Source organism: Anguilla anguilla, chromosome 7 (assembly GCF_013347855.1).
Source record: "Anguilla anguilla isolate fAngAng1 chromosome 7, fAngAng1.pri, whole genome shotgun sequence".
NCBI classification, from domain to species: Eukaryota; Metazoa; Chordata; class Actinopteri; order Anguilliformes; family Anguillidae; genus Anguilla; species Anguilla anguilla.
In genome coordinates, this window is record NC_049207.1 from 25,717,089 (window position 1) to 25,731,963 (window position 14,875).

A 14,875-nucleotide genomic window follows, 5' to 3' on the forward strand; every position below is an offset into this window, starting at 1 on the left:
GGTGAGGCCATGGGAATGGTTTTAGATAATTACCTGAGGAAATATGCAGTGTGAGTGGCTGATTAGTGATGGGCTTCAGCCAGTGGAAGGCTTTATTGTCTAAATGCTGTCACATGGTCTCCACACTCAATCCTTCAGGCCCTTTAGTATATGCATCTATATTGAATGGGGTAAGAGGTAACTTAAGAGGGTGTAAGAGGCTGTGTAGTCCTACGAACCGCCAAAATATTACGTGATTGGTCCGCTTGCTCTACCTGACACTTCAGGGACGATCCGTTGAACGTGTTGAGTGTGCATTGAGTGAGAGCACTGTCCTCATCTGGCGGGAACTGGAATGAGTGGCAGGCGTTTCCCTTTGACCTAAATTAGCCAGTCAATCAATCAAAATTCACTCGCCATGGTGCATTTTCACAACTGTACCATTACAGCCCTGGACGGGAGCTTTCTATTCAGGGGGAAGTGGGGAGGGGGAACAAAAACTCTGCAGTCTGCAAAAACTGGAAGGGGGGAGGGTTTGGGGAACAGCTGGAACAAAATGATTTCCAGACCCTAGGAAAAGACAATGAGGAGAAAGTTGATAGAATGGGATACGTACAGAATCAGAGATGACACAGTAGGCCTCTATAATAGTGTAGCTCTTTGCAGGTTCTGATTAATGAATCCTGACCTGAAATCTCTGACCCAGTTCACGCAGGACTGTGAGCTCCGCAGTGCCATTGTTAGCTGTGGCATGGGGTGTTCATATCATTACCCAGTGGAAGTTACAGATGTGGTGCTCCTTATTAAAGAAAAAAAACATGTACGCACACAAATGGATCCATGTAATTCATAGCAGAAACGTCCAAAAGCTGCTTTGAGAAAGGCTTTGGGGATGCGGTCAGTTTAGTGGCCTGAGGGAGGGTCTGGCACATTGCTGAGAGGAACTAATGTAGCAATAGTCTGAGGCGCGGTGGCCAATTTAAACCCACCCTGTCTCTCCAGGGAAGACACCGGTCTTATACCGTAGCTGTGGTACCAATTCCCAGTCATAGTTATAGGATAATGACAGTAACTGGGGCTTGAACCCAAGATGACTCAGCCGCACGCCCCAACTGAGACAGACCTTTCTGCGCGGTCGTTCACTTGGGAAAATATTGGGAAAACCACACTTGAAAAAACTAGTAATTGAGGTAAAAAAATTAAAAAAAAACTCCCCAGTGGGAAGAAAAAAAGAACCCTCAAACAGTAAGGAAACCCTCAATGATAGAGGTAATAGCGGGGGTGACCATCCTCTCTTGGCTAGTGTTGTGTCAGTTGTGAAAAGTTAAAGCTGTGACATCATTTTAGCTCTGTTTTGCTGGACGGAAGGCACACTGTGGTCTACAATTGCCTTGGAGCTGCCATGGAAATCCAGACTAGCAGATCACCAAAGCCACATGACTTTTTAAAATCTGAACAGCCATTGAGGCTGGGTTGTCTGGCTTTGATGAACCCTTGGAGACCTCAAACCTTGTGCCCGGTGCTGGGGCAATTAGATAATATCGGAAAATTATATTCTGCTTGATTCCTCTGAAAAAGTAGAGGAAAGGTTACCGCGTGGAAAACCTGTAAACGTTACAGCCTTGAAATGGTGACAGGGAATTTTTTGGCCTCTTCATTCCTGGTCTGATCTCATCAGAGGTGAGATTTCCTTCTCTACTCCTCCCATTGTGAATAGAAAAATCTGTGATGAATTATACTCACACACACACACACACACACATTCTCTCTCTAACAGCATACACACACATGCACACACGTACACACACACACACACACACACACACACACACTCACCAACTTGGCACTCTTGATGTATAAACATGCAGTACAAATGTACATGCACAGAAGAGCTATGTCGTTATTACACGTGTATGAATTGTTATTACAGGTTTATTAGCTAACAGCAGAAAGCGCACAGCCATTCTTGTTCTGGCTGGCCTCTGAGGTACTGAGCTGTCCCCTCTCCTCTCTCTGCAGTTACCCTGCCGTCTGTGACTTCCTGCAGCACAATAACTTGTTATCGGTGATCCGGGCACACGAAGCGCAGGACGCTGGGTAAGGATGACCGCTCAGCCAGGGCGATCGGAGCTTTCGACAGGACAGTGCCACGGGGAAAATCTCCAGCGAGGCTTCTGCACCTTTGACATGCTTCAGAGGGAGCTCTGGCTGAGCATGTTTAATCAATCAATCAATCAGCTCATTGGCTGAGCATGTTTAATCAATCAGTCATTTCAATCTATCAGTCTATGCACACAGAAAAAAATATGACCCTAAAATTTTTCATTTGAGAAAACCTAACAAATTGAATTTCAGTTATATCCAGTGAAGCATTATTTTAGTGTGTATTTGTTTTTGCATAGGGGAATTGACAAACAGGCTGTCACATGGTGTTTTCCAGATGGAATCAGAAATGCTTGGGCAGATAAAATCCCAACTGATGCAATTTGGGCAAAACCGGAAAATGTGTCTCCTGATCCCTTAACAGGATTGTGGAAAATGGTGGGATGCAGGAAAGAAGAGCTCACTAAACACAAACATTGCAGTTTTTGAGTTCTTTCCAGACCAAAACAAGATAATAAACCTCATTTTGTTTTACTCTAAAGGGTAACTGTAGGGCATTGATTCTGTGGAAAATTTAATGTAGAAAGTAAAGGACAGCAAATTACTTCCTGCCCAGGAATCGTTCTGTATAGAGTTCTTTCCCAAGCCCACATCGCTGTGCCCTGGATTGGCTTTTCCCATTACCCCTGGTGTCCACATTCGGAGCAGAAGGGGGGTTGTTTGAATGCTGTGGTTTCACGTGTAAGACCCTTTAATCCATCTGGGTAGGGAACAGCCGATTAGACTGGGGGTCATTGTGAGCTCAAACCCCTCTCTCAGGAGTGTCATCAGCTGTGAGGAATTCTGGGAGAAAAAGTGGGCGGAGAGGAACCCAAAGTCTAATCTCAGACCAGCCGAGGGCCAATGGTGCAGGGAGGGCAGGGCCTCGGTTTTACATCCGTGGGCACTTCAGAGTCCCAGCTCCCCGCGACTTCCTGCTTGGCCAGAAACAAGCAGTTCATTAAGACGAAGATGTCGCTCCACTCCCCTTCTCCCGCCTCCTCCGATTACCCACACAAAGGGAACTGCCACCAGCAGTTTTCTCAATAAACATCTTTATTTGCATGCGATGATTTACGGTATTATTTCTGAGGCCCTGTGCTGAGTATTAATGTTCTGTCTCTCCACGTAATGGTGAAATTGTCTCTCAGAATATCTTTTCCCGAAGGAAAGGCCCGGGCGTCAGCACAAGCAGTCCAACTTCCATTACTGAGATTAAATAGCCCGTGTGCATTATGGGTATTATTATGCACTGCGGGCCCCCCGCGGCTCAAAGAACGTAGCCGAGGAGGTGGAATGCGAGGGGAGTTTTCCATTAAAAAGACATTTGTAAATCAGACGGCTGCTCCGGGTTCCGGGGGCCTGGGCTGTTGCCCGCGGTCAGTCATTTCTCCTGCTGTGATCTGTCATTGCAGATATCGCATGTACAGGAAGAGCCAGACCACTGGGTTCCCTTCACTAATCACCATCTTTTCAGCGCCCAACTACCTAGACGTGTATAATAACAAAGGTAAGCCTTCTAACAGCTGTACATTGTGTGTGTGTGTGAGTGTGAGTGTAGGTGTTGGTGTAAGTGTGAGTGCGTGTGCGTGTGCTTGAGTGTGAGCGTGTGTCTGTGTGTGTATGCTTGCTTATGTGTGCAGGGCCGCAGTTGGGGGGGGCAACTGGGACGCCGTGTCCTAGGCCCTAGGGGGGCCCAAGATAAGGGATGTAACTATTTTTAATCTGCTACAGAGTATATAGGGGGGGGGGGGCTCCCAATATATTTAGTCCTGGGCCTGAGAATTCATAGCTGCAGCCCTGTGCGTGAGGTATGTGTGTCTGTGTGTGTGTGCGTGCGTGAGTGTGTGTGTGTGTGTGTGTGTGTGAATGTGTGTGTGCGTGTATGCTTGATCAGCAGATGCATATGTCAGCCTCTCTCAGTAGGCCTGGGAGCAGGGTGGTGAATCATTAAACCGTGACCAGCCTGGCTTTCCCTCAGCAACGTTCCCCCTCGCTGCTCTTCCCCTGGGTCCGCATGCTCCACTGGGGAACTCGCTCAGTGCCAACGCCAGTACTGCTTATCTTCACCATTGTTGTGATTGCGACAGTTTAGCTTCTTTCGCAGCAAGATATTTCAGCTCTACAACAGCAGTCCCAGTACATGTTGCAGTATGTTTGTTAAGTGAAAGGCTGTGAATCCCAGAAGGTCTTGGGTGATAGCCACATTTGTCAGGTTCATAACCTTGTGGTACTGTGAGCTTAACAAGGTTGGCGCTCTGGTATGAGATCAGTGTGAATTCTGGGGATGTGCTTTGCTAATTAAATAACGGTCTGCTTCTTGTTCTGGTGAATCAGAATCTCCCTCTAGGTGGAACTGCACCTGGATGCAGCATTTCTGACCAGAAAATGATCTGGCGGATGCATCGGTAAATTCACTTGCCGAATGAATTTAGCCAACTTAGCCAACTCTCTGGCTGAAACTTGTTAGCAGCTGTGAAGCTAGCAGAATGAGCACACATCCAAACTCCAAGATACGCAAACTGTTCAGGCTCTGGTGAAGCCGATGATACTTAAGCTGAGACAGCCTATCAGCGCAGTCTCTGAGCACATCTGAGCACAGGAACAATCACCGAGTGTCCCAGTTAAGTCCAACCCCGTTTAATGAGTCTGCCCTACAGCAAGGAGCTCGGCTAGCCTACATTTATAGCGTCCTTTTATCTCCTACAACTGCTACGGTAGGAGACTGGAGAGGGACCCTCTGCCCAGTCAGGAGTAACTCCTTCTCCCTCCTCTTTGCGCCTCCTCAACTGCCTCCCTCCAGCTTAGGACGGGGTGGGGCCTAATATTTCAGGTTCGTAGTGTGTACATGTAGAGGCACATTGCATACAGTGGTTAATTTCTCAGCACCGCATGCGGAGTCCTCAAGATAAAAAAAAAAACATTCTCACGCTGACCACTTAACTCAAAAAGGGACCCCTGCCCCCCCTCCCCCCCCCAAAAAAAGTACAAAGAAATCACAGATGCAGATATCGTAGAAAAATATATGCTTACTTATTATAGGGATTTGTTATGCTACAGTGCTGCAGTGCAAAGTGATTAGAACTGTTATGCAAGAGCTCAAGAATGCTTTTATTTTCTGAAAAAGGATAACACACAAAATAAATTGCAGCATTCTGACTGACACGTTGTTTTTTTTTCTACCTTGTGTTTTGATGAGCATATGATTAAAGCTGCTGTCCCGGCATTTTTATCACTTGGGGAATTCAATTTTTTTCCCCTCATTTTCTGATCTCCCAGCGGTTTAATATCTGATCAAAATCCCGCACAGGCTGGCCTGCACTTCAAGGGTAAAGAGCTTAAAATAACTCCCCTGGCTGAACGAGAGAAATAAGCCAATTACATTCCGTCATTTTGCTGCGATTACGCGTGTCCTACAGTCCGGGTTCCCGTGCCTAGATTCAGCTGCGGCGCTGCAGCGAGCCGCGCTTTATTTTAGCCTGAGCGCCGGTCGCGTGTTTCTCGGGAGCGAGCGCACGAAGTGTTCATGCGCTGGATTTACGGCGGGCCCGCGCTCCCCGACACTTCCGCGCTTTATTTATTGAGGTTCTGGGGCTCTGAATTAAGCCCTTCGGACAGCCTCAGATCGATGCGCCTTTCGGAGCGCGGTCCTGAATGAGAGATATCAATCTTGCTCTGTAGTCACTGATGAGGCCACCAGCTTGCAGTACTGCAGAATGCCAGTATAAAATTTAAAAAAAGAACCCCTTCAGGCCTTTACTGTGGGGGAGGAGGGGGTTGCCAGGAAATCTAATTTACATGGGTCAGCGAAAAAATAAATAAATGGATAACAGATATTACCGATCTCGCTGAGTCGGGTGATCTGAGCGAGCGTCTCTCGCTCTCTGGCTTCCGGCCGCAGTCACGACCGAAATCCGAAGGGAGAGGGGGGAGGGGAAACGCTGGTCTTTTTTTTTGTTTGTTTGTTTATTTAGTTTTTTTTTGTTTTCCTTTACATTAATCAGGAAGCGTCTTATTAATCAAACCGATAACAGATCTGTTTGTTTCTGCAGCTCCAGGAGTCCAGAGAAACTGGCAAGTGTGCCAGATCTCATCTGAGTGTTAATACAGCACTTTATATTAGGGCATTAAGACTGCAGTTAGGGTATACTGTATATATTACAAACAGACCATTTATACAGATATTAGGGCATTAAGACTGCGGTTAGGGTATACTGTGTATACTACAAACAGACCATTTATACAGATATTTGGGCATGAAGACTTTGGTTAGGGTATACTGTATATACTACAAACAGACCTTTATACAGATATTAGGGCATTAAGACTGCAGTTAGGGTATACTGTGTATACTACAAACAGACCATTTATACAGATATTAGGGCATTACGACTGCGGTTAGGGTATACTGTGTATACTACAAACAGACCTTTATACAGATATTAGGGCATTAAGACTGCAGTTAGGGTATACTGTGTATACTACAAACAGACCTTTATACAGATATTAGGGCATTAAGACTGCAGTTAGGGTATACTGTATATACTACAAACAGACCATTTATACAGATATTAGGGCATTAAGACTGCAGTTAGGGTATACTGTATATACTACAAACAGACCATTTATACAGATATTAGGGCATTAAGACTGCAGTTAGGGTATACTGTGTATACTACAAACAGACCTTTATACAGATATTAGGGCATTAAGACTGCAGTTAGGGTATACTGTGTATACTACAAACAGACCTTTATACAGATATTAGGGCATTAAGACTGCAGTTAGGGTATACTGTATATACTACAAACAGACCATTTATACAGATATTAGGGCATTAAGACTGCAGTTAGGGTATACTGTATATACTACAAACAGACCATTTATACAGATATTAGGGCATTAAGACTGCAGTTAGGGTATACTGTATATAATACAAACAGACCATTTATGCAGATATTTGGGCATTAAGACTGCAGTTAGGGTATACTGTGTATACTACAAACAGACCTTTATACAGATATTAGAGAATTAAGACTGCAGTTAGGGCACATACTGTATACAGTACTACAGTCAGACCATTTATGCAGATATTAGGGCATTAAGACTGCAGTTAGGGTATATATACGCTTAGCCGGCATACTAAATTTCGCGATACGAAATTGAGGCATTTCGGTGTTCCTACCTGGAAATCTGGCTCCTTCTAAGTCCTGTCTAATTTTCACAATCCATGTTTATCCACCGGCATCATGTATAAAGATGTGTTTCTCATGGTTTCCGACGGCCGACACCCATGTACACAACAACACAACATGTTGGATGGGCTACTTCCGTCCCTCAGACCCTCATTGTCGTCTCGCCAAACTTAATATTGTGTCTAATGTGACTAAATCATTTACTATAATCAGACAATTTATACTGCCATTAGGGCATTAAAACAGTATTCAGGGTGTCTTAATTGTCATCCAGGAATGAATCCCATCATGGTCATACTTGGTGTTTATACATCTGGTATGGTGTTTATCCAGCCATGAGGGTGTTAATATAGCAATCCCGAGGTTTTCCAGGACCAGGGTTTGGGAGCTCTTGACCAGTACACAGCTGTGTCCAGCATAGGGCTCTCATAGCCCGACACTGCCTTTCTGTGCAGTGGGAGTGGAAATATACTTGTATATATATATATACGGCATCTGGTATATGAGCCTCCACAGTAGTGTCCTGCCTCCAGCTTAGAACTACAGCTGCCAGCATGCCCTGAGGCAGGAAAGGGGATCACCACTGGGCTATCCACATGCTCCATGTGTTGACTGAAGGCCTGGGGAGATGTGCTGGATGAAAGCCAGCAGGCCCAGTCAACAGCACCTCCCTCCCTCCTACATTAAGCATGATGTCATTTGAGACTCCCTGAACACACGACACGGCCTCCCCCTTCATCCATCCATCAACCTGTCGATCTACGACTTCAAACGAGCTTCAAGTCGCCACAAGAATTCTTGCCCCCCCCCCTCCACCCCCCGCGGAAGGGCTCAGTGTTTTTACTTTGTGTGTGTGAGCTCAGAGCTCTTTTAGTTTTTTTTTGTTTTTTCTCTCTCTCTTGAAAATGGAAGTTAACAACGGCTGCGTTCGTTTCTTTTCCAGCTCACTTTAAACCCCTGGGAAGGAGGTTTCCCCGGGTTCCATCCCACAGTTTAAACTTTTCCCGATACCACGTGACCAGTTAGCAGTAAAATTCCCGCGGCCTTTAAGCTGTGTCTGAGGTGGAGCGAAGCCCGTCCATCCGTACGTCTGTCTATCCCTCCAGGGAGCAGCGGCGGCGCTAGTCATCCTTTTGCGCGGTGCGTTTCCTCTTATCGCGCTCCTCCACCCCATTTCCCCTCTCCGTGAACGCTGAGCCTGATGGAACTCTGCCGTTGCCAATGGCGGGAGGAAGGCTGTGGGAAAGTGCAGGAGTTATTGTTTGGCATCTTCCTGTCCCGTCCATCTCTGGGGTCCTCGAAAACCTCTCACTCTCAATCCCCGACCCCCCCCCCCCCCCCCCCCCCCCCTCGCCCCCGCCCCCAAGACCCCACCACTCGTACTGGCGGTATATCAGAGGGAGGCAGCCGGTCGACCCCTGAGTCAAAGGTCGGCAGGGGCACGCGATCTGTTTCCTTTCGATTTCCTTCTTGTGACATCATCTGAGGCCAGAGCAGCTGCAGAGTGAATGAAAGGACAGATGAATAGATGATTGACAGGATACAGATAGATGATTGCCAGGATAGACAGATGAGTGATAAGATAGACAGATAGATTATTGCCAGTATAGACAGATAGATGAGTGACAGGATACATGGATTAATGAATGACAGGATTGATGGATCAATGAATAACAGGATAGATGGATCAATGAATGGCAGGATAGATGGATAAATGATTGACAGATAGATGAATGACAGGATAGAAAGATAGATGAGTGGCAGGATAGACAGATAGACGAATGGCAGGATAGACAGATAGATGAATGGCAGGATAGACAGATGAGTGATAGGACTCTTTCTGACTGAGGTGAACTTTTGTCTTAAGTGACAGTGACAAAGACTGTTTCGGTCAGACAAAGATGATTCTGTTCTCTGAGGCCAAATTAGTGACAGTCTCTATGGTCACATTACAACTTCCACACGGTAAAGAACACACCTCTGTTTTCTTTTTTGTACCATAGATCGGCAGATTGCTAGTGATTCTGCACTTGACTACATGCACCCTTTCCTGTTAATCTCTCCCATATTGCAATGCAGCAAATGTACCTATGCTGTCTCCTTAAACAATATATAAAACAAACTTCATTATTCCTGAAGGTGAATTTGCCGTGCTACAAAAGGGAAAACTAAGGTGCGTGCTCATCCGCGTGACAAGATGCGAAAGAATGCATCATGGACCAAACAGGCTTGGCCCTTCTTAGCTGACCATTTACCTGTTGTCTAAGAGAGTGTCCAGCACTGCATCAAGCCTGGGCTTGAAACCCCTGAGGTTCTCTGCCTCTGGTGCATGACGTGTAAGGCCTCTCCACACATTGATGACCGTCTGACCGATGAGATACATCGCTGCCGTTGCCTGGCGGTAAAGGGCGTGGTCTGCTGAGCGGTCGTGTTCTCCGCGTTCAGTCGTAAGGGTCGCCCGCCACCTTCTACGCTTTTGTTTGTCCCCCCCCCCCCATGAAATCTGTTGTTCCAACAGAAGCAGAAAGCGTAACGGGGGCTTTTTTCGCGCTGGGAAGATTACAGGCTGCCAGGAGCGGACGCCTCGTCCCAGGCGTGTGTGGGCTGGTGTTTTATCTCGCTATCGGAGCGGGTTGGGGGGTGGGGGTGGGTGCGGGGGGGGGGGGGGCCTTGCTTACTCCGCAGGGCCAAGCTGCAGTGGAATGCAGCGCTGGAGCTGGATTTACGAGCGGTGGGCTGCTCCTGCAGTGGTTATGGTGGCTCTGCCCCTTCACAGCTCACGAAGAGACGGAATGTGGAAGGAAAGATCCTCGCAGTAGAGCTCAGTGGGAAAGACCCTGGCAGTAGAGTACAGTGGGAAAGATCCTTGCGGTAGAGCACAGTGGGAAAGACCCTTGCAGTGGAGTACAGCGGGAGAGACCCTCGCGGTAGAGTACAGTGGGAAAGACCTTCGCAGTAGAGTACAGTGGGAAAGACCCTCGCGGTAGAGTACAGTGGGAAAGACCCTCACAGTAGAGTACAGCGGGAAAGACCCTCGCAGTAGAGTACAGCGGGAAAGACCCTCGCAATAGAGTACAGTGGGAAAGACCCTCGCAGTGAAGTACAGTGGGAGAGACCCTCACGGTAGAGTACAGTGGGAAAGACCCTCACAGTAGAGTACAGTGGGAAAGACCCTCGCAGTGGAGTACAGTGGGAGAGACCCTCACGGTAGAGTACAGCGGGAAAGATCGTCGCGATACGGTACAGCGGGAAAGATTCTCCCCAGCATGGCTCTGTGGGGCCCAGAGTCCGGAAAAGCAATAAAACCCCAGTGTGCATACATTAGTCCAGGTGCTATCCTAGAATAATCTCTCTCTCTCTCACAGCTGTGGGAAAGGAGCGGATTTTCCCTCTTTGAACAATGTCCTGCAGGCAAAATTTTAAGGGACATGGGCATTTTTAAATTTAGTTTTTTGACAGAATGTGACATATCTGTAATTATAAAGTAGGGTTATTACTATTGCCTTGTTGCAGTAGTTTATAAGAAACCCTGTCCAAAAATGTTGAATTCCCAAGCCAAAAAGATTGCCCGGTTGTTGATAGGAGACCCATGTTTGACACTTAAGGGGAACCTCCTGCCCCTGAGGATGCTGGGTAATGCTGGAGCATATTGGACAGCTTTCAGTATATACGGCCTTCTCTCATTTCTTTAGGAACTTTGAATGGGATTTACTGCCTGTTCTGTTCTAATAAAACAACCTCCGGGGAAACCAGGGCAGTTAAACATCCACGGAAATGTTTTTACTCGCTGGGGTTTTCTGATCGATAGGCCAGCGTTCTGCCCCCGCCCATACCCCCCCCCCCCCCCACAAACCCCCATGAGCCGGTGTTTCTCGTGCCAGTGACAGAAGTAGCAGGCCTTATCGGACCCACATGCTGAGCCAGGTGTTTTATGTTTCTGAATTCCTCTTAAATCATTCGGGGGGGGGCGTAGTTTTTTGGGCGCCGCGGCTGCAGAGGCGGACTGTGATCAATACGCGGGTCTCCCGCAGAGGAGTGAGTGATGACTGTTTAAAATGCTTTTTTGCTTTTCAAAGTTTCTTAGAAGTTTTGTGCCTGCAGTGGTGTGCAGAGAGGATTTTTCTATTGTTTTTCCAGGTCTTGCTTGGAAGTATGATGATGCTGATTCTCAGTGAGTGGGTGATACAATAAAGCTCCTTCTGTTTTCCCTCCCCTCTCACTCTCTGTGGCTCCTCCTCCCCCACCCCACCCCCACCCCCACACAGCTGCCGTACTGAAATATGAGAACAACGTAATGAATATCCGACAGTTCAACTGCTCCCCCCACCCCTACTGGCTCCCAAACTTCATGGACGTCTTCACCTGGTCTTTGCCGTTTGTTGGAGAGAAAGGTGAGGTTTACCTGAATGCACAGAGCCTACAGGAGAGTAGGCTGCACTTCCCCATGAGGAGGAAGCCCATTCGATATCTGCCAATGCATGCAAGGCCATCAGATGGAATTCTGACAATAAAAATGTTACTAATGTGGCAGACTATTGTTACACTGGTACATTACCAATCAAGTCTACCCAAATGTAATCGAGTTAGAAAAAGTGCATAATCATCAGTGTTTCTCCCCCCGCAACTAGGAGAAGCTAGCCAATTTACTGGCAAAAGTGCATCCATTTAAAAAAAGGTCTTTACATTTTAGGCATTTGGCTGGCGCTCTTATCCAGAGCAACTTACAAAAGTGCAGACATAACGGTTTAGGCAATGAAGAGAGAGGATGCTAAGTCCTGTGTGTCAGTGCTAATATCTGCTGTCATCATTTAAGTCTGCAACATAAAGTTAAAAGCTACAATATGAGCTAGCAGCAGATTGCAAATGTACTGATTTAAGTAGCAAGTGTTACTGTATTGAAAGATATACAGTCTGTTTGTAACTGCGTTGCACTAGGAAAGTTTACAGTTTAAAGTTTAAAGCTTGAGAAGGTGAGCGTGGGCATAGCCCAAAGGGCAGGTGTGAGACGCAGGTGCGAGGACCCCTGCACCAATGGCGTTTCACTGTAACCTTAACCTACGGTTTCCCGGTCGTGAGGATCGCACGTTCATCCATGAGCCCGCGTTCGTACCTCCAGCCTGGCAAAGATGCCGGACGGCACCTTCCAAATATTTATGGAGAGCTTAACGTCTTTGTGTTGTCAATGTTGTCTTTGTAACACCTGATACCTGGCCTCTTTGGTCACCACCGGCTGCTTCGTTTTGCCAGGGCTCCTCCCCCTCATGAATATTTTATGTGTGGATGCAGAAAAGGCTGGCAATTAGAAGAGGGTGGTCCTTCCCCTGTTGCCACGGCAGCCTGCTGAAACTCCCCACTGAGGTGTCTCAGGTTCTGTGTTCTATTCATGGATGCCCAGGTTAATTAAGAGGAGTCCTCTCTCGCAAGGTGGGGAGGGGGCTGTGGGGTATAACCCTATGTCCTCCATACCCCCACCCCCCCAGGGAATTGCCTGTCACAGTGTATGCCAATGTCTCTCTCTTTCTCTACCTTCTTCTTCTTCTCCCTCTCTCTTTCTCCCTCACTCACTTACTATCTCTCTGTGGTCCGTTCAGTTTTTAAATTCTTTATCTGCCTGACATAAAATGCTTTTCTGTGCTACCTCTGCTTTGAGAATGAGATCCCTGTTTTTTCAATTGATTTATTTAATTTATGCATAATGCATAAATGCCAATGCAAAGACTCCTGGGTCATGTAATATATTTATATTTCTACTATTTGAAATACTGTCATTGTAAAACTTCAGCTACCACCGGTACTCAGAAAGATCTTTCGTGTAATTGGTCAGTAATGTTTCATTAATCACCCTCAGAGATTGTCTGTGTTTTCTGATTTCACCAGCATGTACAGGGTTAAAAGTGTTTCAGAAATCTGTGTGACCCCGAGTATCGGGGTACGGTCGCTGGCCTCTCAAGCCCCTCTCTCGCCTCTGTCCTCACAGTGACCGAGATGCTGGTCAACGTCTTAAGCATCTGTTCCAACGACGAGCTGATGACGGACGAGGAGATTGACGGTAAGGGAGCCGTCGTCTCCGGCACGCCGAGTCACCGCTATAAGGGCTCGCTGCTACTCGCACACATACAGTCGTAACGTTAGGAATATAGGGGCAATGCTTGAATGCTCGAAACTTGAAATAATAGTTACTGTAGTGTTCCACAAGGGGGCACGGTTTACATCAAAAGTATGCAAGAGTTAGCGAATGTCACTAAGGCCTCACCCAGCAGTATAGCCAGGAACTACCCGCTTAGTCATCCTTGCTGTGGGGCCAGGGGGAGGGCACTATGACTGTTTACTAAAAATATTTCCTGGGATCGAGAGGAGTCCCCCTACCCATGCCTCCATGGGTAACTGAGTAAAATGAGCCACTGCCCGTCAGACTGCACCTCACCTGCTGCTCCTGGAAAAGCACTCTGAGCGCCAGGGAGCTGCCGAGCGGACGTCGACTCATTTGGCCTATGAGGCGATGCTGCCCTCTAGAGGCTGAGCTCTGGTGGCGCACCCTTGCAGGAAATGCTCAGCCCCACCAGCTCCTGTACTGCAACAGAGATATTGAAGCAGCCGTTTGCTTGCCTCAAGACCGTTTTTGCCTCTTCTTACTGGAAGCAGAATCCAGACCGTACAACACGATCTTGCGCTGTCGTGTAACGAAAGAGAAAAACATGCTTCCTCGTGTTTGATCAAGGCATGTGGTGGGCGAACTTGCTCACCCCACAGCAACTGGAGTGTCACCCTTAGCAGAAACTTCCTGTGGGACCGCACTGAAAATGCACGGTGGAAATTAGCCTCTGTGTCTTAGCCTTTCATCTAACATTAGCACACTAACATCTCATGATGTCATTTCCTCTGTTTTTGCTTATTTCCTCCCTTCTGTTTCACTCCGATTATGTTGATTCCATTTCCATTGTGCTATTGTAATCTGCTCTGTCTCTCTGCTCTTTTCTCGCTGTGGATGCCACTGTCTAATTGGTTTCTTTGTTTCTTATTTCATTTAGGCATTGCTTTTCTTTTCCATGGGGTGTACATTTGCTTCTCTCTCTCTTTCTCTCTCTCCTCTGCTTTTCTGCTTTCCATCATTCAACCATCTTCTGATCTTTCTTTTGTTTTTCTCTTCTGGGATTTTCTTGAGAAGGACAGCTAATTTATCCCCCTAAGAAAGGTACAGCTACCAAACTGCCACTGAATGTACTACAGTATGCACAACAGTGCTTAACCCCGCACACGTAACCATCTGAAAGCAGCTGGATAATGCAAGGCACATGAAAGCAGTGATGGTCTGGTGTTTGCATTGACTGTCCTGTAAGATGTAAATCAATTTGAGGGGAGTAACAAACTGTGTGACTGACCTCTCTTGGCTTCTTGCAGTGCTACTAATAAGTACTGTACTAACTGTCAGGACCTGTAATATTTGGACCTGTAATATGAGTGAAAAATTAATGTTGCGGAGCAGAATGTTGACGTTGCTAAGCAGAACATTAACGTCACTGAGTGGAACGTTAATGCTACAGAGCGGAACATTAATGTTA

The 14,875-nt window shown here is 46.9% G+C and overlaps 1 protein-coding gene across 4 annotated transcripts in view; it reads left to right on the plus strand.

Annotated features, from left to right (window-relative positions):
* The window catches only part of LOC118231624 (serine/threonine-protein phosphatase 2B catalytic subunit alpha isoform), a 121,776-nt gene that overhangs the window by 93,720 nt on the left and 13,181 nt on the right, over positions 1 to 14,875 (plus strand). For 2 of the 4 annotated variants that reach the window (XM_035425637.1, XM_035425639.1), the window contains exons 7-11: positions 1,999 to 2,076; positions 3,537 to 3,631; positions 11,582 to 11,707; positions 13,294 to 13,365; positions 14,482 to 14,508. In XM_035425637.1, coding sequence (XP_035281528.1) covers positions 1,999 to 2,076; positions 3,537 to 3,631; positions 11,582 to 11,707; positions 13,294 to 13,365; positions 14,482 to 14,508 — 398 coding nt within the window. The remainder of the gene's footprint in view (positions 1 to 1,998; positions 2,077 to 3,536; positions 3,632 to 11,581; positions 11,708 to 13,293; positions 13,366 to 14,481; positions 14,509 to 14,875) is intronic. The other 2 variants (XM_035425638.1, XM_035425640.1) reach the window with 1 other exon arrangement.